This window comes from Neophocaena asiaeorientalis, unplaced genomic scaffold (assembly GCF_003031525.2).
Source record: "Neophocaena asiaeorientalis asiaeorientalis breed wild unplaced genomic scaffold, Neophocaena_asiaeorientalis_V1.1 scaffold45, whole genome shotgun sequence".
Lineage (NCBI taxonomy): Eukaryota > Metazoa > Chordata > Mammalia > Artiodactyla > Phocoenidae > Neophocaena > Neophocaena asiaeorientalis.
Genome location: NW_020174642.1, coordinates 2,514,916 through 2,538,600, shown reverse-complemented (window position 1 = coordinate 2,538,600; position 23,685 = coordinate 2,514,916). Strand labels below are relative to the sequence as shown.

The 23,685-nt window shown below is 38.9% G+C and overlaps 1 protein-coding gene across 3 annotated transcripts in view; it reads right to left on the bottom strand.

The window, feature by feature from the left end:
• Positions 1-23,685, bottom strand: part of ITSN1 (intersectin 1) — a 223,768-nt gene that overhangs the window by 118,635 nt on the left and 81,448 nt on the right. For all 3 annotated transcript variants that reach the window (XM_024758245.1, XM_024758246.1, XM_024758247.1), the window contains exons 6-12: positions 18,900-19,079; positions 17,323-17,419; positions 13,767-13,867; positions 9,622-9,685; positions 6,622-6,759; positions 5,090-5,205; positions 1,463-1,725 (exon numbers count right to left, since the gene is read on the bottom strand). In XM_024758245.1, coding sequence (XP_024614013.1) covers positions 1,463-1,725; positions 5,090-5,205; positions 6,622-6,759; positions 9,622-9,685; positions 13,767-13,867; positions 17,323-17,419; positions 18,900-19,079 — 959 coding nt within the window. The remainder of the gene's footprint in view (positions 1-1,462; positions 1,726-5,089; positions 5,206-6,621; positions 6,760-9,621; positions 9,686-13,766; positions 13,868-17,322; positions 17,420-18,899; positions 19,080-23,685) is intronic.

Sequence of the window (23,685 nt, the reverse complement as noted above, 5' to 3'; positions counted from 1 at the left end):
TCAATGCCTGGCACATGGTAAATGTCAATTAAATAATCTTGAATAAACACTCTAAAATATTTTTTTTTTAAAAAAACTTTGAAGAAGGAAAGGCTGTCTACCTTTTGGTTGTCATCCTGGAAATGAAAATCCTGTTAGTATCTGTGTGTGTCTGCCCGAATGAAAGGGAGCTTATAGATACAAGTTTTCTAAAGCAATCATCAGGAGATGAAACCAAAGTATTATTTTTTCATAAAGACAAATCCCCCATCTTTAAAATACATTTTATCCACACAAGAGAATCATGTCATTTCTTCTGTAACAATATACTAGGACTTCCCTGGTGGCGCAGTGGTTAAGAATCCGCCTGCCAATGCAGGGGACACAGGTCCGAGCCCTGGTCCAGGAGGACTCCACATGCCATGGAGCAACTAAGCCCATGCACCACAACTACTGAGTCTGCACTCTAGAGCCCGCGAGCCACAACTACTGAGCCCGTGTGCCACAACTACTGAAGTCTGTGTGCCTAGAGCCCATGCTCCACAACAAGAGCAGCCACCACAATGAGGAGCCCGTGCACCGCAACGAAGAGTAGTCCGCACACAGCAATGAAGACCCAATGCAGCCATAAATTAATTAATTAATTAATTTTAAAAAACCAATATACTAAAATTGGAAAGACAGACAGGAGATAGGCTTGGCCCCTATCCAGGTATGGCACCAAATTTAGGAAGCCATCCATAAAATACAGTGAAGATTACTAGACCTATTTTCTAAAGTGGAAAAAGAAAAAGATGCAGAACAATAAAATTAGTGTGATACCATTACAGTGGTTCCATAAAACAATTTCAACTAAACCTTCAACCTCTCCACCATATAAACCTTTTTGTTTCTATATTTGTATGTGAATGCAGAAAAAAGCCTAGAAAAAAATACTTAACTGCTATCAGTGGTTTGTTACAAGACTGTATTATCAAAAACTTGTACATGAATGTTCATAGGAAGAGTATTCAAAATAGCCATAAAGTAGAAACAACCCAAATGTCCACCAACTGATGAATGGATAAATTTAAAATGTGGCCTATCCATATAATGGAATACTATTCAACCACAAAAAGGAATAAAGTAATGATTCACGCTACAACTTAGCACGAAAACATGCTAATCGAAAGCCAGACACAAAAGGCCACATATTATGTGAATCCACTTATACAAAATGTCCAGAATAGGCTAACCTATGGAGAGAGAAAGGAAATTCGCGGTTGTTAAGGGCAGGAGGAGGGGGAATGGGGAGTAACCGCTTAATGGGTAAGGAGTTTCTTTTTGGGGTGATGAATTAGTGGTGACGGTTGCACAATTTTGTGAATAACTAAAACTACTGAATTGTAAAAAGAAAAAAAAGACTGTGTTAATATATTACTTAAACAGCTCTGGAAGAGCACAGCACGTGTGTTCATGACGGGGCTGCTCCCCAGCTGCTCACCTCTCGCCTCTCGATTTCTTTCCTGCGCTCCTCCTCTCTCTGACGTTCTAGCTCCCGCTGCTTTTCCAGCTGCTTCTCCAGCTCCAGTTGCCTCTTGCGCTCCTGTTCCTGGCGTTCCCGCTCCTTCCTCTCCTGCTCCGCCCTCTCCAGCTGGGCCAGGCGCTCTTGTTCTTTGCGCTGCTGCTCCAAGAGCGCTTGTCTCCGTTTCTCCAGCTCCAGATTGCCACGTTCAAAGTTCTCACGCTTCTTATCTTCAAAGGTTACTTTAAAACAAGACGTAACGATTAGGAAAAGCCATGATTTTCAACATAGTATTTTCAAAGGGAAAACTCAATGGCATATTGGAAATGTGTAGTGTACCTGCAAACCTGAACTCCCAAAGCTTCTTTCTCACCTGTGCCCTCGCTGATAAGCACTATGAACGTGCCCTTCACCCAGCTTCTTGCTTATATACTCTCCCCTCCAGATGAACCACATCATAGTGTTCGAAATGCCAAACGCGGTTTCTGGAATAATCTTTTGACAGCAGTTCTGCATCATCACCCAACCTCCATACCTTCCCTGTCACTCTACCCTTTCCCTTTTCTATGACCTGGATTCAGCAATTGACCCCTTGTCACTTCTGTACCACAAATCTTTCCCTTTCTACCTCTTTTTTCTTTCCTTAAAACCGTGCTGTTGTGTCTTCAATTTTAACAAACAAGACAGTTTCTGAATGCAGAGGTAAGAAGGTAAGTCTCCTCCTGGGTTTCACACTAAAGAGCAGGTTGTGCCCTAATCATCATGGAAATGATACTCCATAAATTATTTTTTCTAACCCATTACTCAGTTTCCTTCTTTGAGAACACCAATTATGAATTTTAGAACTATCCCCAGGTCAATAATTGTCTTTCTCTGATCCTTGCTAACACTGTTTACATCCATTTTATTTTACTTAAAAAAAAAGTTCCATCCACCACATCCCTTACTATGTTTTCAGCAGCGTCTATCCAGTTTTGTGTTTGCTTCACACGCTTCTCCTTGGAGCCAGCCCCAGACAAGGGAAGCTCTCACTGCCAGCCTGTGCAGTATGTCATTCCCATTGTTCCCAATCTATTTCAAGGGCCGTCACTTCACACACTGTCTTGAGATGTGTAGCTGTGAGCATCCTTTCTTGGCTTCCTCCCACATTCCTGTCTGGCCTTCACTGAAAACAGACCTTCCTTACATACTGTAGTTAGATTAGAGATCAGAGATGGCAAGCAAGTTTTACTTTCTTGTTCTTCTGGCTCCTTTTGTGATTTCAGAACAGGCAGCAACCATTTTACTCTGCCATCTTAAAATCGAAAGTCCCCTCCGTCAGAGAAAGGAATGAAGTAATGATACATGCTACAATGTGGATGAATCTCAAAAACACTATGCTAAGTGAAAGAAGCTGGATGTAAAAGGTCACCCACTGCATAATACCATTTATATGAAATATCCAGAAGAGGTAAATCCAAAGAGACAGAAAGCAGACTGGTGATTTCCAGGGGCTGGGGAAAAGGGAGAATGGAGAGTAACTAGGTATGGCCACTGTTTTGGACTGAATGTTTTCCACCCCACCAATTTATAGGTTGAAACCCTAACCCCCAAATGGGCTGGTATTTGGAGATGGGAACTTTGTAATTCCAGTTAAGATAAGGTCATGACAATGAGGCCCTCATTATGAATTAGTGGCCTTATAAGAAAAGGAAGAGAGAGCTATCTTTCTTTTTCCATGTGCACACACCGAGGAAAGGCCATGTGAGGACCTAGTGAGAATGCAGCCATCTGCAAGTCAGGAAGAGTGCCCTCACCAGGAATGGAAGTGGATGGCACCCTGATCTTGGACTTCCTATCCTCCAGAACTGTGAGAAATAAATTTCTGCTGTTTGAGACACCCAGACTATGACATTTTATTATGGAAGCCCAAGCTGACTTAGATAGCCACTGAACTGTACACTTCAAAATGATCAATTTTATCTTAAGTAAATTTTACCTCAATTTAAAAAAAAGAAAAAAACTGAAAGTCCCTATACATCTTTTTAATTCCAAAATCTGGCCCTATTTCTGGTACACAGAGGCACATAATAAATGGTTGTTGAAAGAAAGAATGCACTAACCCAAAACTCTAATACTGTCACATCCTGTTCAAAACTTTAAATGAATGTCTTCTACCAACAGAAAAAGAAAATTCCAAATCCTAAGGATTCCTGTCCTTATTTGCTTTAAGACTTTACTCCCATTATTATCAACCTGAAATGTTCCTCCCTTCCACTTGTAATGACCCAATTACTCTTCAAATCTCAACTCAACTGTGACCTCTTCCATAGAGATTTAATTGCTTGTGTATTTCCCAGTCTATGCCAACCAGCTATAAGTAAGCTCTGCTGTGCATCTATAATTCTGTCTTCAGGAATTTATCATACTTATGCACTGCTTTGATGATTGTTTATATGGATGTCTTAAATCCTCAGTTGTATTATAACCTTCTAGAGGGCATGGACCATGTATTATTAACATTTAGATTCTTCACTGTACTCAACACACTTAAACAAAGAACATTTTCAGTAAGCAGTTTATCACTGAACAAAAAGTAATTTAGTTAAAGAGGAGACTAGGAGAGCTAGTGTCCTGAGCAGGTCAATTATCCCCTGAGCACTTTAAATGCAACAAAATGACAATGACAGAGTATTAAACATAAAGAGGTTCCATAATAAATTTCATTAGGGTGTCAGTATCAATTGTCATCTCATCATTAATAATTCATAGCTACCATAGAATATTTTAATAGTATGATGAATTTATCTTTGTAAATGAGGATAATTTAAATTAGGTTCATATTAAATTTAAAATAACTTCTTGTTATCAAGGAGCTTCCGATTCTATAACAACATGAGAAAACAACAGTAGGCAATTTTACATTCTATTTCTGCACTGGTGGTATTAAGCAACCACCTTAAAGGCTTATCAGTTTTGAGCATTTTATAGATAACATTTATAAAATTTTTGTTAAGTGGTAAATAATCAGATTTCAATTTAAAAGCTAGAACAAGGGTGCATTAGCAGAGTACATAATGTTCTTATTTCTATACATATATTCAAATCCAAAAGCGTATGAAAAGTGTCTCCCTTCTGACTAAGGTCAGTTAAAGAAACATAGCAAGGGCTTCCCTGGTGGCTCAGTCGTTAAGAATCTGCCTGCCAGTGCAGGGGACACGGGTTCGAGCCCTGGTCCGGGAAGATCCCACATGCTGCGGAGCAACTAAGCCCATGTACCACAACTACTGAGCCTGAGCTCTAGAGAGCCTGTGAGCCACAACTACTGAGCCCACGTGCCACAACTACTGAAGCCCACGCGCCTAGAGCCGATGCTCTGCAATAAGAGAAGCCACCGCAATGAGAAGCCCGCACACCGCAACGAAGAGTAGCCCCTGCTCGCCACAACCAGAGAAAAGCCTGTGCACAGCAACAAAGACCCAACACAGCAAAAAAATAAAATAAATAAAATTTTAAGAAAGAAACATAGCAAGAATGTCAAAAGCTAAATTTATTTTTGCCTCCATCTTTGCCTTAGAGATAGAAAATCTCTAATTTGCTATAATTCAAATATAAGGACTGTCTTACCAGGTAATTTCTTTTCTAGTTGTTGCTGTTCATCTTCTAAAACTGGTTCCTCTGGTAACCTCTGATCTACCGAAGCTGAGCTTATGACAGATATACCACTGCCAGATCGAACTCTTCTGCAGTTGTGGAAAAAAGAAAAAAGAAAAAAAGGATTCATGTAAAGCTGTCTAGGTAGAATTGGGTAAATTATGAAAAAAAATTTTTTTTAAGATTATGCCACATATCATGGAGCAAATTTCATTTTTAGTGAGGAAAAGATAAAGATTTGGTCTTCTCTATTTACAAGAGTTTCTTAAAAATGAGTATCTGAACGTCATCAGACTCTGAGTGCCATATTCATTCAAATGTTTAGAAACATCACCAAAAGTAGGACAATTCCAAAGGATTAAATCAATGAACAGTCGTCAAGTGGTTAGAGCAAGTACCTTGGACATAGTAAGTGTTCGCTGTTCCGATCATAACCCTCCTATGAAACATTAAATTTCCAAGGGAAGATTAGCAGCTGAGCTAATTGAGAGCATCTTTTTTTTTTTTCCCTTTACAAAGTCTCTCCATGTTATCTCTTAATAAACACATGAAATGTCTATACTTTATAGTCCTTAAAACAAATCACTTAGTTTACTGGTTAGTTTCACTTTACACCATTAATCTTGCTCTTTTAAACCGATCTACCTATCTTCTTTTTACGCTCTTTTATCAGCTTCCAGTGTTGTGTTTCTTGTAGCGATTCTTGAAGCTGTGAGATTTTGTGGGAAAACTGTCCAGCTACCGGTTTCTTCCTACACATTCACAGTTTTCTCAGCTCCCCCCTGCACCATGTATGTGCTGACAGTGACAGCTTCATGTTTCATACTTTTATGGGGACTTTTCCCCCAGTCCTTCCTGTGAGGAATTAGGACAGAAATTCTTATCTGTGCTTCTTTTGTTCTTCTTTGTCTCGTAAGATCTCAAATTTGTCTTTTAAGTTAAAGCTTTGAGACACAGTTGTCCAAGAGGGCTGTGTATGCGTGGTTGTGTGTAGGCAGAGGATACCAGTAACTGCAGAGTCTTCCCAATTGGACCCTGAACTACCCTCTCAATGTCTCCATTGAGGTTATGTTTCAGACCATGACAATTTTCTTTAATTATCTTCCTGATTATAATTTCTACATTGCCAGCATTTTGTTACCTCTGTCTGGAATGTGTAGAATTCATAGGCAGAATCTCCTTGCTTTATTTTCTATGTATAGGTTGATATCATTGCACTTAAACTGCTAAAGTTTTGGGTGAGCTTTGATTATATGGATTGTCTCAAAAATCACAAAATCTGTGATGTTTTACTTGACTGTTTTACTAATATCCTATGAGTACTTTAAAGAACAGAACAGGGAAAGATGAACACAAACCTACCTAAGAAGATTTGCTTGAATTCATAGATATTTCATTTACTTGCCAAGAATAAGAAATGACTATAAGATACACAGGCAACAAAGCCAAGTTTGAAATTCACATACTCAGCGCACAATTTCTTATGAGAGCCAAATATTCCTTACCTAAAGGAAGGTGGAATGTATTCTGGGGGCAGGACCGGTGGCAGTGGTTGGCCAGACATAGCTACATCAATTAGGTGCATAGCCAGGATAAATTCTTCTGCTGTGAGTTTTCCATCTTGATCAATGTCAGAAAGATTCCTATTCAACAAAAAGTTCATTGTAGTCTAGCTTCATGAAAATGCATGCTTGTTACTATTCATGAGTGATTTAAACGTTCTATTTTCTTATTATGACTCTAGGCCAACTGAGTTCCTCTGTGCCTCAGTTTATAAAAATAGTACCTATTTCACACCACCATTGCAAAGACAAAATGAGACAATCCATATAGCTGGGATGGTGTTCAGCATCCAACAGATGTTAACTATGATTATAATTACACTCTTCTCAATCATTGCAACCCATTTTAAATGTATCATACATTCCATGTGTCTAATTTAGACTACGCTCTGCAGACTATCAGGTCAGATAGTAAATATTTAAGCTTTGCAGAACACACAATCTCTATCACACGGAATTCTGCCACTGCAGCAGGAAAGTAGCCACAGACAATATATAGAGAAACAAATGGGCACGGTTGTTTTAAAAAAAAAAACCAGGTGCAGGCCAGATTCAGCTCACTGGACCAAGCCCTGATCTAGGCCTCCAAGGGTGGATCTTTACGGCCTCCAGCCACAGAGGCAAGGTGTTTTCTGTTCCTTAATCTTAGGATCCAATCGTCACTGTTCTTCATAATCAACTTGCCCTGGTAGCTAATTAAAGTAAACAGATTTTTCTAGCAAGTCCAAGAGTGTGATTTTACTTAACAACTTCTAGACACCAAAAGAGGATGCAAGACCACAACACTGTTCACTAAAATACCAACAGGACAGATGCTACACTGGGCAACTAACTGGCTTTGCTGATGCGATAAGTCAAGAAACTCCTCTTAAATCTGAAATTTCCTCAGGTGGCACAAACTCTTTTTTTTAAGGTACAATATCCATACGGTGACATCCACCCCTTTTAGAGTACAATTCTTCGAGTTCTGACAAACACATTCAGTTGTGTAACTACCACAGTGTATAGAAGTTTCATCATCACCGAAAATTCCTGTCTTTTTATAGTCACCCTTTCCTTTGCCCCCAGGCCCTGGCAACCACTGATCTCTTTTCTGTCCCTCTACCTTTGCCTTTTCCAGGAGCCAGACTCCTGTTTTTAAGTAGAACAGAGCCACAAATGAAAACCCTGCCTGTTTTACCTTGTTCTCTCTTCCTTTCCACTGCCCACTCCTAGGTAAATGCAATTAAAAGGCAGGTGGAATTCCTATTTGTTTTTTTCCCCATACTTGCCTGAAGAATGGCTGTACACATTTAATTAAATATCTTTTTATCATGTAGAAAGAGAATATAATATTCTAGTAGGAGAAGACTCAAGTATTTTTTTCAAAGAGGGCAGGTTATAAATGAGAAACTTAAACATTTCATTATATTCTAGTGTCATGAGAACAACCAACGTCCATCAATGTTAGGTCTTTAGTTTTTATTCCAGAGGGCCCTAGGATACTGGTACACACCCAGACTTAAAGAGGTCTAGATGTGTCATAGATATAAGATGCTTGCTAACTGGTCTGTTATTATGCTATTGCAAGAGGCTGACCCTTTAACGCAAAGCAGAAGGGACCATAATGGGTGAAGGGAGCAGCCCTAGAGCTTGACCACTTATGAAACAACCACATCAATGAGTCTGCAGCAAAATCTTGAACCTAGCAGGTAAGTGTTATAGACCGGGTTTATCTTCCAGGTGGAATCAATGGATAATGCATAACTGAGAGATACACACTCCTGAAGAGTGTGTGTTCTAGTTAATATTTAACTAGATATTAAAATTAAATATTTAACATTCTAGTTAATATTTAAATGTAAAGAATCCTATAGGATTAGGCAAGGCTCATCAATAGCTACTAAAACTCATTACAAAATAGACAAAGAGACATAAATGTACCTACTGATGAAAGTACTCAGTATCATCTCTGATGTATTTTGCAAAAAAAAAAAAAAAATTCAAACTTGAATCTGATGAGTGGTTCTCAACCACTGATAGATTTAGTACTGCAAAGAACATCTGCCAATGTCTGGAGACATCTCTGATTGTCACAAGTGGAGGCGGGGCTCATGCTACTGCAGTAGGCAGAGGCCAGAGATGCTACTTATCAATCAAAAGTCCACAGGACAGGCCTCCACCAGAGTCATCAGGCCTAAAATGTCAATAGCACTGAGGTGCAGAACCCTGCTCAAGATCTAACTACCAATCTACAGGAAATACAAGAATGAATTAACACCACAAGGGTGCCATCAGCTAAAGTTAGGCTATAAGAAACTATAGGACAAATGATCTGGGGTTTTTTTGCAGAGTGGGGTGGGGGAGGAGTGGAAAACAAGACAAGGGGTAGTTTATAGGTTAAAGGAGACTTAAAAGATGTATCAACCAATTGTTACAAAATATAGATTTATTTCAGTCCTGATTTGAACAAATCAACTATAAAAAAATTATGAGACAATCTAAGGAATTTAAACACCATCTGATTAACTTAATGATAAGAATTACTATTTAACAGTTTTAAGTGGACTTTTGGTATTGCAGTCAGGTGGGGAAAAAATCCCTATGTCTTTTGGAGATACAAGCTGAAATATGTGCAGATGGAAATGATATAATGACTGAGATTTGGCTTAAAATAATTGAAAAGAGGAGAGGAGAACCAGGACAAGTCATGAGTTGAGACTTATTTAGGCTGTATTATGAGTTCTTGAGAATTCATTATATTGATTGCTCTGCTTTTGTATTTTTCAAAATCAAAAGGGGGGAAAGTAAGAGGGGTAATCATAACAACTCATTGGAAAATTAAGCCTACTCCATATATCCCCCTTAGAAATAACGGTATTAATCTAAAGACCCATGAGCCATATCAATTCAAGAAATACAGTTTCCTCTTTATACAAAACAAGGAACTTTTTCATTCCTTACCATATTGAAGCCAGCTGAGCCTGTGGTAAACTTGACTGCATAAGAATAGTTCTTGCTTGGGGACCTAAACAAAAACCAGGAAAAAAAAATAAAGATGAATCAGCAAATCTCCACTGATCAGTGTTCTGAACACAGGTACTATGTAATCTCATGCAATCACAGTGCTTTAAACAATATTTGCTACTACCCGAGGGGCTTTTTAAAAAGGAAATTAAGCCCCAATGAAAAAGGCAAGAAACACAAAGCACCTGGCACACAGTCAATAAATTTTTGTTAAATAGATGTTTAATGAGGAATGAGTATGTAAAGGATTAGAGTTTCAAAATATAACCTGCCCTTCTGTCCAGGTTACCGTCTCTATTCGTATCAGGCTTTTATTTACAAAGCTGAAACTTATTCTCTCTAAATTCAGCATCTTGGCCACCACCTGCTTCCTCCACCATGATGACTATCAAATTCAGATAAGATTCAGAGAATCTTAGAGGAGGAAGGGACCTTAGAGAGAACTCTTCTACTCATTTCATTATACAGACTCTAAAACAAAACTAAACAAAAAAAACTTGCTCAAGGTTGTATAAATGGCCAATTATCGCAGCCATTTCCTAGGTTAGTGATAAAGAAGAATTTCTGGAATTTCAACTCTCATCTCAAAATCAGCGCTCACTTCTTAAAATACTTGTATATATCTTCAGTTTGGGCACGAAACTAGCCTTAGATACCAGAAAGGCTACAATGGAAGAATCTGAATGTTTAAATAAACTAGTGTTAGGAGGAGAGAGACAAACGTCTTATGTCCATCACTGACTCCCAAGGTGTGGTCCCAGGATGACATGAAGACAAAGGAACGGAAAGTGGTAGCAACTGTGTTAGGAAGATTACCACGCATAAAATTTTGCTTGTTCCGTGGTATACTGGAATGAGAAAAGTTCATTGATCATTTTATTTAGTCTCTAACATTGTATTTAGAATGTTGGCAACATTAAAGTAGAATTAGCAAAAGTTTAGTAAATGCTTTAATTTATACTTGTAACAATTCTGCCCACTTCAGAACTATATAAAAGAAAGTTCATATTTCATCTATTCAATAAAAAGTGTAACAATAAATGAAAAGAACTAACCCTGGACCTGGATATCAGGACATATGGATTCCAGTCCTGACTCTTCCACTCCCTAATGACATGTGACATTAACAAAACTACTTTTAGGAAGTTCTTTTATCTCTGAAATGAGGAAAATGATCTAGAACAGGGATTGGCAAACCACAGTCTATAGGCCATATCCAGCCCTCCACCTGTTTTTGTAAATAAAGTTTTATTGAAACATAGCCATGCCCATTCATTTAAGCATGATATACGGCTGCTTTCATACTGAAATGGCAAAGTTGAAGAGCAGTGACAGTGTATGACTGCAAGTCTAAAATGTTTTTGCATCTGAAAGGGCGAATTACAAGTATACACAAATTCTCTGTATGCCTCTCTCACTGTGCTAAAGCAGTAGCTGTCACTTTTATACATAGCATGAAAAACCAGGGCAGCTTGTATGGGCACTGAAGGAATATTTAAAGGTAGAGTTTTAAGTACTGTTTAACATGGTTTGACACCAGTGTGTCATATAGACCCAGACCTGCATTGTCAGTGAATCTGCAAACATTATTTTGCTGTTTATAGAAGAAGTCTGTTGACCCCTGCACTAAAAGATTCCAACTGTCTTTTGCAATTTCTAATACTTGACTCTAAGTCCTAAGACAAGGTTGTGAAACATTAAATTAGATCAGCAACAGCAAAGATAGTAACAGGACAACATAAAAATCAAGCTCTGAGTGTTCGGAACTATTCTGTAGAAGCCTACATTCATGAAAGGCAGACTGGCTTATAAGGAAACATTAAGGGAATAAACACAAATCTCAAGTTCACAAAGCCTACAGTGGGTAGCTATGTTTCAGTAGGGAAGCTTGAATGGAAAGAACAGAGACAATTAAATGAAGTTAATGCTTTACTTCAAACAATGACTAAGACTTTTAGCATTTTGTGATTAGCATATGAATAACCAAATAACATATGCACTGTTTCAGAATGCAAGGAGATAATCAAATACCTCTTTGAGAAGAGGACTAGCAAGAATGGCATTAACAGAATTCTAGAGCTACTTATATAACTTAGATTAGGAAGGACTCCTCCTCCCTTTTATAAGAGTGTCTCTTTTAAGAGCGTGCAGTAGCATATACATCAGGTTGGGAAGGAACAAGGGGGTGCCCACCTAACCAGGTGTATCAGCGAAATCAACCCAGGTAATCAATGGGGTAAACTGTGCCATTGCTAAATATTTCACTTCTGCCTCTTTCCATTCTGGGAACTATTCTCAACTTTCTTGATATTCTTCTTACTCAATTCTTAAGCTGAACTGAGTAACTGCTTTAGGGGTTGAGGATTCACACAATTATTGTCACAGTTGTGATCATGAAAATAATCTTTGTATTTCATCTCAACAAAACCTGCTCTGCTTCCATCAACAGTCTTATTTAGCCTAAAACACACCTTATATTGATTCCTCACAAAGGGAAAACAAATTAAATGTCTTTTATTTACTCCTATTTTAAAATGTACTGTAATAAATTATTCTTTCTATTTGACATGACTATACAAAGATTTGAAAATGAAATTCCCACCTTAAATTCCTTCCAGGACAAAACAGTAATAAGTATACAGCTAAACAGTAGCAAAAATCTGCTCATCCATCCAGTATATTTCAAATTTTATTTTCTGCCTCAGATATTAAAAGTTCTAAATATTTAAGTTCCTGCGTCATATACCTTCTACCTGATACTATATACTTCGGTCATAAAACACATGCTACCAAGAAAAGAGAATTTCGGCATCAACATCGTATCTGAATACTATTTTAAGTAACTCCCAGCAAACACCAACAGTGCTTTAAAAAATGTTTTCAGATTCACTGACAATGCAGGTCTGGGTCTGTATGATACACTGTTGTCAAATCATGTTAAACAGTACTTAAAACTATACTTTTGAATATCCCTTCAGTGCCCATATAAGCTGGCCTGGTTTTTCATGCTATGTATAAAAGTGACAGCTTCCGCTTTAGCACAGTGAGAGAGGCATACAGAGAATTTATGTATACTTATAATTCGCCCTCTCAGATACAAATATATGCTTATTTGAAATGACTGCTGAGATTCTTTACTGGGATAGGGTTCAAGGTTAGACCAGAACCCTTCGAAGTCTCACCCAATCCTGACATTTTTAAACAAGGATGAATTTTTCTCTTGGAAGTAAAAATTGCAATTGTAAGTGATAGAAAGAAAAAAAGATAGTAAGAATCAGAAATTTAAAATGTTTTTTGCTGAATATCACTGCTTCTCCACCCCAGGAAAATGACCCCATTCTCCCCTCCTTTCATATTTGTTAAAGAGCAGTTACATTTTCCCCCCTTTTACACTTAATGTTTGTATTGGAGATCTCTATTTTCCTTTATTAAAATTATGCTTTTCTTTATAACTCTCTAACAATTTTAAGTGTTTTAACCCCTTATTAGAAAGGTTTCTGGATAGTATCATAAAATCCTTTGAATCCTTCTAATGTAGACAACAATCTTTTTTTAAATCCATAGGGACCATATACCTTAACTCTGGCCTTTTATACATGAAGAAATAAGATCCAAATACGTAAAGTGGCCTCCAGCTGGTTAGTGGCAAAGCTAGGTTCTAAACTCTACTAACTTTACTAACTTTCAACCCTGTGTCCTGCCATAAACACTGATTGTTTGAGTAGACAGTTTCAAGTTCATCTACTAAGTTGAACTTCAGAATGTGAACCGGGCTTTGTCCACAGCAGTGTTTCTTTGCAAGTGCGCTGATTTGCACAACAGTGGCATCTAGGGTGCTGGGGGATCCTTGGTCTAGGTTCTATTTACCAAGAAGCAAAAGCCTGAGGCACTGGAGAATAAAATAACTATGGCCTTATCAGTAGATGAGAACTGGAGGTAAGGGGAACAACAAAAACCCTGTTTAGAAAGAAGTACAGTAAATGGAGGAAGACATCGGGAAAATCTTCAGCCCAACATCTAGAAACAATTTGCATTTAGAACAAAGATCATGTTTCACTAAATTAATTCTCATTTGTAAATACCTGTTAAGTGTCCACTCATGGTTTTGTCATGACTGTTGAATAACTGTCGGTATTTCAGTCTGGATGGCTGAGGAACAGCCCATTCAGCTGCGGGAGGAACACTGTGGGGCAAAGAGAGGAAGGAGAGGAAAAAAGGATTAATAGTAAGGAAAATCACATTTAAGTTCTCTAAAAACAGTAAACTAAGAACTTCTCTAGAAAACTAGATTTAATATTTTATTCACTTCCTAATCACTATTTCTGAATTTTCTATAATCATTTTTTCCATTTTTTAGGGTTATAAACCTTTCTCTCCAAACAGATAAGCTCATTATTTTTTCCAAATCAGGGGTAAACACGGCAGACCAAGTGTCTGGTTCAAGTTATATGGACAATTTACTAATTTAAAGGTTCTACAGAAGAATGGAAAATCTCCTCGGAACTGAGGTGATACAGTAATGACCAGGCTTCTCTAAACTTCTAGAACAGTGTCCTCTTTAGGTTCAAAAAGCAACGATGATAGAAAACAAATAACTGCTTTTAAAGGTATTAATTCTTTAAAATGTTTAACTTTCTTTACACCAAAATACAGAATGTATTTCTTAATGAAAGGGAGTTATTTCATTCTGAGAATTTAAATGCCCAAAATGGAGTTTCCCAGAGAGAAGAGAACATTCCCAGGGCGGTTGGCAAATCAGCAGTGCAGTATGGGAAGGAGCTCTGCTTCTGACTGCAATCCAGTGCTGACCTTTCCTTGCCAACGTGCAGCTGACCTCAGGAAACCCCTTGCTGGCAGCCAGTTCGGGTGTAGACCTCCTTGGTGATCAGTTCCTCAGATTAGTTCCCACACAGTATCATGCTGGTTGGTACCCATGGCTTCTTGAGAGCCAGATGTTTCAATTGGGCAATTTAAACACGATGGCTGAGCTGGCAGTAAAAATGGCATTCCACTTCCAGGACAGATTACAACTAATGCCCCATTTGCAATTTCCTTTCATTTCAACAAAAATATCTATTTCTCACAGATTACAGTGAAATTTTAATCATGAACTGGACCTTTTAATCATCATTTATGTTACCTATGCACTGATACTTACTATGTACACTTCTCAAAGCACAGAAACAGCTCCCAAACACTTGAAAAGTACCTATAAAAATTTATCTTTTCAATTTTTATAAACTTCTTAATAAAAACATTTACCAAGTTCTAATCTGCTGTGCATACTTCTGCAACAACTCTCTCATTTTAAACTAATATTTTGAAGATTCCAACTCTTGCCTATTTGTCAAGAAGCTAATTATATCTCTCCTGCACCCCAGGAATGTAGGGTATTACACAGAAGGTGTTCAAGATTACACTTATCCAATCATAGTTTTCTGCCCAATTCCTGAGAATTTAAATAGGCCTAAAAATGCATTAACCAAAAATGTGGCATTAGATGCCACATTATAAAAACTTGCTAGAAACTTAAATTATTGAAAGGTAACTACCAAAAAAACCCCAGTGTTTTTATAACCGGAGCAGGACCCTATGGGGCCTTCTGGGGACAGACCCCTCCCCTCACGTCCTCTGCCTGCCTCTCTCAATGTTTTTTTCTCAGCCTATCTCTTGTTTGTAGAAAAGCTGTAGTCTCCCAGGCCTCCCCTGAGTCACAAAAGGCTGACTCAAGAATTAATGATTGAAAGTACATGAACGTGGAGTGACAAAAGCAGCAACTGGGCCAGGAGAACTGGTAACAATGTAAACAGTCAGCCATAGGGCAGTCACAGAATCTTTAGTTCCTCCCTGAAGTACCTAGATAACAGTATCTGATGCACATTCCTGAGTTGTTTTACAGATGCTAAAACTCCACCAAAGGGAAGCTGGAGCCTAAGGATTGATAACATTAACCCCTGTGGCACTGCCATGTTACCTCACCATCAACCAATCAGAGAACGGCGCACAGCTGATCACACATCCTGAGACTCCCTTCCCTCATCTTGCCTTTAAAAATGCTCCCCTAAAACCCACTGGGGAGCTCAGGTTTTCTGAGCATTAGCTGCTCCGGACTCCTTGTCTGGCGCCTTACAAACTGGTGTCAGTAGATTGGCTTTACTGCACATGGGCGAGCAGACCCAACATTTTAATAGCATTAATGTTGCTAATACTGGCTGTTTGTTCATTTTAATGCCACAAGTCAATTTTAAGACAGATTTCAAAATCACTTGTGGAAAGTCAGAGAATACTCAAAGTTGAGCGTGATATGGGAGAAAGAATAGAAAACATGGAATTTAGTGTTAGATGATCTCAATTTAAATCTCAGCTCTTCTGTTTAGTAAGCTGTAAACTATGGGTGAGAAATATAACCTCTCCGGGTGTTTCTTCATTCACAATTCTGAGCCAATTACTACCCTACAGGTGGTTGTGCAGGTTAAATGGGATTAATGAGTCAAAGCAGATACTCAATAAATATTCCTGCATCCTAGGAGTAAAACCTTAATTAAATGGAACACAAATACCTGTATACCACAATTAACCGAAGTTTTCAGGGCAAATTTTAAGAACATCTGCCTCAAAATCAGAAAGATCTCAGTTCAACTCAGCCCTATCACCTAGGAGTTAAGTTATCCTGAGCAAGTCACTTCCTGCCTCTGAGCCTCCTCGTCATCTATAACACAGAAAATCAGTCATCTTATGGGGAAGAAGGTGAGCATTAAATGAGTTAATGTGCATAAAGCATTTGGCACAGTGTTTTTCAGTTTCTGGATTTTCTTTACATCATTTTTTAAAAGGCAATGAATTACTGAATTATATTCAACATGCTCTTTTCTTTGAAGAGGAAAAATGACTCAATTCACTTAGGAAAGATTCCTAAAGAGGACTGAAACAAGAAAAGATGGAATCATCTTCATTTACATCTCCTTTTCATTTGGAAAGCTTTGAGATAGCTTATCAAGAGACTTAATTTTTTATTTTAGTACAGCAGTATGCAAGGGGAAAAAAAGGGTAAAATAAAAATATGAAAGATAATATGAACCAAGATTGGCCAAAACAGAAGCAAACAGGTCATGTAAGCTGTACCCAAAATTGAGCCACATGTTTGATTTAATAACAACTGTCCCATAACCTGAATAACTCATTTCATAAAACCTGATCTAAAGTTTTACTAACAATCCACACAGACCCCATAAGATTGTCTGAGATAAAATTAGAGCCAGTTTTGGCTCTAATCTTCATATAGTATTTTTTATACATAAACTTTTAAATGACTGACACAAAACAGTTAATGTGCTTTTTTCCCTCATACCTAGAGTTCTATTTTTTTAAACATTTACTACTACCTATTTATCATCCTCTTTAAAAAAAAAATCAACATGCAAAGCTTTCAAAGGAAAAGTAGTGTTCTTGATTCTGTCAACTCTACAACAAATAAATAATAAAACCTAGTAACATTATCAAGAATTAAGAAAATTATTACCATTCTGCAAACTAAAACAAGACAAATAAAGAACACAGAGCTAATTCAATTTCAAATGTATGAGTCAATCAGATAATGGCTGAACCAAACCACCCATTTAAAAAAACAAGCAAACTTACCTAGCCACGTCAAATGATTGTGCCTTCTGTAATTTAGTGTTTAACTGTGACCCTGGACCAGATCTACTAAAGGAAGAACTCTTTGGCAATGTGGCTGCTGAAAAAATAAATAAATGTTGAATAATTTTAATTTTACAAAAGTAAGAAACATTTCCCTATTTATAAAAATTAAAATGCATAGTTATCAAATCTGAGGTAGAAATTATTCCTCCCTTCTTACCATTCCAGACTCAAAAAGTTATTCCCTCCTTGCTTCCTGCCCTCTAGCCAAAAGTGTTTTACTAGTTCCTTCAGAAAATCACCTTACTAGGTAGTAATGTTTACATCCATAAAATCTGACTCTTCATTAGACACTTAGTATCACATTTTAGAGGATCTGTTCCAATAGTTAAAGAAATAACAGCTTAAATAGATAGCTGGCTTATTCTTAACTGCACTGAAGGAGCTGAAGTATTAGTTCCAGATGTAAGAGCCAAGAAGTCACAGACTTGTCTTGGCCAGATGACACGTGATGTCAGGAAGGGCCAGCTTTTGTGTCTGAGTCTCATTCAAGCTGGTTAGCTGTGTGTCAGGAGAAAAACTTCGAGCCTTAACCAACATTCCCTTCAAACTTGCCTACTGTCTTGCAACATTCGCCGCAAAAGAAAACAAGACACAGTGCGTGGATTCACTGCTACTACTGGAAAAATAATTACAAGCATTTTCTCAGCTGCCATCACACCTGCAGTCATGGTCTCCTATGAAAGATAAACTACATGTGAAAAGAACATCTTAAAAACAAGAGGTCGATTTGGATTCTGTGGCTATAACTTAGAGACACATCCTGACAGATGTAATAAATGCAGGGGCCTAGGCAGATTCATACATAAGGCTCAAACCCACACTGTCAGTCACTTACGAATTTATTCAGACATATCCGAAGTACTTAAAAAACAAAAAAAACTTTCCATATTGATATGAATCCCTTCTGATTTGTTAGACTAAGACCATCTACATCTACACTCTGCTTTTCTTTAACTAAAGGGAAAAAGACTTTGAATAAAGTCTCAATTAAGCAAGCATGTAATACTATAACCTAATATATTTAGCCATTCAATAGACTTCCTTCCCCCTCTATGCCTGATTCACTCCACCTCCTCAAAAAAAAGAAAGGCAATGTTCTTTTTTTTCCTCCCACATAATTCTACTCCTAAGGGATTGGCTTGTTTATTAGCAATTCATGGCAGCTGAAGAAAAGTAGTAAATGATACATGGAAATAAAAAGTGTTCAAATACTGTTCAAACTTGAGCTGCTCTCATCAAGCCCTTGAAAGGAAATTATGCTCTTGGTTTTAGCTGTTGAGTTCACCTCTGTGTACAATGGCACCCAAAGCTTCATAATTTCATTCTCCTTTCCCTCTCTCTAGCCTAGCTCATCCCCAAAATGAGACATTAAATGAAAAAAAAGAAAAAAATGAAGATGATTTCTTCTGGAATAAAATACCATTTAAATATAATCAGAACGTGAAGACAGAAAACGAGAACGAAGAGTAAAATACAGGTAAAAGTTCGGCCTGTGGCTTCAGCAGGTCACGTACCAGGATGAGTGAATGCAGGCAGAGGCTGTATGACAGGGGGCGTCCCGTTAGCCAGAGGAGGCACTCCTGCCGCAGGAACAGAGGATACTAGCGGGGGAGACATTCCGACAACAGGAATGGAACCCATTGGCACTGGAGCAACAGCGGTCAGCGGTGGCATGCTGGCGATACCTCCCATACCTATGAAGGGAAAAATGCCAACAAAATTCACATGGAACCACATTTCAACATTCAATGATGATTAATCCAGGACTGCATAGAGAAGAAAATCCCTTTCCAGTTGTAATATAGTTCCATTTAAAATATGAATTCAGATTAATCATTTTGAAGGGTAGTAAAAATTGTCAAGGATCATATCAAAAGGGCTCAAGACCCAACTTAAAGAAGGATCTACTGGCCAAAGTTGAGGATCAATAAGAATAATAACTGCAGTGGACTGAAAGCCACCAAAGAGAATTCAATTCATAAATCCACAATGATTTTTTTTAATCCTAATTGGTCACCATAGGCAATCAATTTATTTTGAAAACTAGTACATAAAGGCAGAAAATAAACATTTATCCTGCCTTTCTTTTATATACTGAACCTCAGAGTAATCAAACATTTGATGAGAAAGTTTCCCTTTATAGAAGTATTCTAACCAAAAAATGAAGAAACGATAGGAACTAAAATAGATGTTTCTATTCTTTTAGTTTCTCTATCCTAACTTGTGATATGGTGATATAATAAGAAATATATATCTGGTCTCTGTCCCCAGGTCTTGATTCCTGGCAGAGCTCCTAAAACCCTTTTAATTTCCTGACTGATAGGAACATCTTTTGCCAAAACATTTGGTCTCAGTCCCTGGTTCCTGGCACAGAGCTTTTAAGATCCTTGGAATCTCTAGAGTGGTAAGAGTATCTTTGTGTGTTTGATGTGGTGACTGATGGCTGGGGACCCCTAAATAGCTGCAGGATGGGAGCTGGTCACGGGAGAGATCACGACATGATTAGAGGCTTGGAACTCTCAGCCCCACCCAACTCCCACCTCCACACAGACCTCAGGGGAAGGCAGAGGGGCTGGAGGCTGAGCTAATCAAATGCTACCGATTTAATCCACTATGCCTGAATAATGAAACCTCCATAACAACTCCTACATACCAAGGTTTGGAGAGCTTCTAGGCTGGTGAACAAATCCACGTGCTGGGAGGGTGGCGCTCCCCAACTCCACGGGGACAGAAGCTCCTGCCCTCAGGACCCGTCCGCACCTTACACTATGCACCTCTCCATCTGCCTGTTCATCTGTATCCTTTATAATATGCTTTATAACAAACCAGAGAATGTAAGTAAATGTTTCCCTAAGTTTGGTGAGCTGTTCTAGCAAATTATAGAAAAGGGGAGAAGAGTTTGGGGAGCCTCTGATTTTTAGTCAAGTCAGACAGAGCATGGGTACCCTGTGGCCCATTACTTGTGACTCAAGTCTGAAGTGAGGGCAGTCTTGTGAGACCGAACCCTTAAACCTGTGGAACCTGACGCTGACTACCAGAGTTAGTGTCAGAATTGAATTTAATTATAAGATATAAAGTTAGTGTCCGGAGAGTTGGAAAATTGGTTGGTGTGGTTTTTCTGGACACAAAATTCTTGGCTGATTCTTTCCTTGAGAATCCTAAATATGTCACTCCATTTCCTTCCGGCATGAAGCACTGCTGCAGAAAAGTCTGAAGATATTCTAATTTTCTTTCTCATTAGCCATGTGTTTTCTTTGTCTTTGGGCCCAAATGATTTTTTGTCTTACTAGAAAGTATCTTAGTGTTGATCTTTCCAGGTCGATCTTCTCGGGCACATACTATATATATTCGTTCAAATTTAGCTTCAAACCTTTTATGTCAAGAAAGCTGTCTTGAACTAGTTTTTGCCATTTGTTCTGTTCCCTTGCTTTGGTTTCCTTCTTCAGAGACCCCAACTAACCTACTCAATTCTCTTTGCCTTCAACATTTGCCGCTTTTTCTCAAATTCTTTGTATCTCTTTTTTCATTTCCTTTTAATGTTTGAAATCTTCCTCTTTTTACCTTCTATTTCCTTTCAGATAGTCTCTCTTGTGTTGCTTCTGGCTCACTCTTCATTTCTGAAATGACTCTTTCTTTTATGTCTCATTCTTTCCTGAGTGGTCACCTGATTTCTGGGGTTTTAAAATTCTGATCTATGTTAGTCTTTCATGACTCGCATCATTTTCTTAGTACCTTTCAGCTTGTTTTGAAATAGTAGGTTACTGATGTGCTGTCATCGTCCACAGGGGTGTTACTCGACTCTTCATCCTCTTTTTTCTAATAATAACCATGTGTGGGATTTGACCTTGGCCTGATACTGCCTGATGCTCGTTTTGATATGAGCCTTGACTCCTGGGATTTCCAGGATCGTTCTCCTCCCCCACTTTGGTCTGGACCTTCTCCTCCTTCTGTCTCTGTGTCGGTGCCCTGCTTAATTTTTATTCCACTCCCAGTCACTCCTCCTCAGTGTGAGATCCTGTCCCCAAAGGCAGCCTTGTTGGGCCAGTGCTGAGAGTTCACAGGGACCAGATCTTGCAGGTCTTCTTATTCTCTAACATCATAATTTTTCCATTTTAAGTTACCTACTCAGCTCCTAAATTGCCACTGCAAAGACTATCATCCTTGTACCAACTGACTGCCTTTTCTGAATGAATGAGTGTTTTCTGAATACTTCTAAATAAACACACCTACCAGAGGCTGTGTTTTAGATGCCATCCCTCATGACGGTGCTAAGTCTCAATTCCTGAAGTTTTACCCTCTCTCCTCAACCACTGACGGAAGCACTTCCCACCATAAACACACCATTCTTCAGCTGACATGCTCCCCTTACAGTTAAACCCTCCCCTCTTCCAAGCCTCCAGCGGGCTCCTGTCCCTACCACTCCAAGGAAACGGTTCGTCAAGGTGAGGTCCAAGCTCGTCTTGCCAAATCCAATCACTTTTCTGTCCTATTCTTACTCAGTCCCTCAGAAGCAACTTGAACAATGGGGCACTCCCCTCCAAAACACTTTTCCTTGGCTACTAGGACACCAACTTCCTCCCACTTCACTCTGTTTCTGGCTTCTTCCCTTTCACTAGAGCTTTAAATGTCACAGACCGCCAAGGCCTGGACCTAGGTCTTCCGCCTACTCTAAAGCTACACTGCGTCAACCTAAGTAAAGAGGAAAACTGAGGCAAACTTGAATTACCAGAAGTTGAGTTTATGCAGGAATAGCAGAAGAACTGCAATTCTGATATGCCTGTTTTTTTTTTTTTTGGTGTGTGGGGGGGTGGGCACCACGCGGCATGTGGGATCTTAGTTCCCCAACCAGGGATAGACAACCCTGCGCCCCCTGCGTTGGAAGCGTGTAATCTTAACCACTGGACCGCCAGGGAAGTCCCAAGAATTGCAATTCTGGACATGCCAACTGCGGTAAGCTACAAGTGAGACCTCTGAGGCTTTGGGGTGGGCTGGATATATGGGCAAGGATCACAAAGAGGAGGGAATTCGATTAGAGTCCAAGCAGCAAGTTCATTGGCTTGAGGAGGAGAAGAGACTTTTGCAGGATGTTCGTTAGTCAAGGGATCAGTTTCGATTTTCTATAAATGCCTGACCAGTCCCTTGGTCCTTAAGTTTCATTTTCCTGAGGACCCATGCATGAGATTCTCCATTTTATATCCTCTGGTTCCATTTAAGATTGAAACCTTCACATTTCTCTCTAAGATACCATATCCAGCCCCGGGGCTTTCAATGCCATCCGCACCCAAACTCACCCGGAACTGACGGATCCCTCCTGAGTTGCAGACATACAGATTCACCTGCCTCCTTCACATCTCGACTTGGAAATCAACGAGGCCCCTCAAACTTGAAATGGTCAAAATCTGATTTATTGTTTTCTCCACAATACAGGATATCATGAATCTAATTCTACCCTATCTTCCACGTTTATTATCACCACCCAGATCTAAATTACCATAACCTCTTGCCTATGGAAAAAGCCTCCTTACTGATTTCCCTTTTACTCTTGTTTCCCTGCAATACAGTCTTCAAATAATACAAATGACAAAACAACAAACAAAAAATAACACCACCAAAGAAACAAAAACAGTCTTCAGATAACACAGATTTTTTTTTCTAAGTGTCTATCAACCATGTCACATCCCTGCTTAAAAGCTTTCAACTGCACTTAGACAAAAATGCTAACTCTTCAGTGGTTTTATCAGGCCCCAAACCACCTGCCTCCTGCCTTACCTCCATGACCTTAAGGCCTAAGGATACTTCAGCTTCAAGGGAAGTATCTCATTTTTGTTCCTCTCACACACCAAGCTTTGCCTTAGGACCTGTTGCTTTTGCCTGGGGGTCTTCTCCCCTCACGAGGCTCTCATGCTTAAGTCAGCTCAAAAGTTATCTCCTCGGAAAATTCTCCCCTAACCACCGGGTCCTACTTGTCTCTATCATATTACCCCGTTTTATGGAATTATTTGTTTGCTTCCTCCAACTTGTCAACAAGCTCCATAGCAACAGGAGCCATGATGTCTTGCTCACCACCATCTTCCCAGCAACTAGGACACACAATCAGGGCTTAAAAATATTGATTGGTTTGACTTAATAAAACCATGGACTCTGGCAAAAACAAAAGCAACAACCTCCCCCTGAAACAGTTGAGTCCAGAGTATAAGAAGAATGATGCTGTGTGCAAATACACTGAAGGAAGAAGGTATGAGGCATACTCACAGAATGTCCTTAAACACAGTTGGGTACCCTTAGGCAAATCACAATATC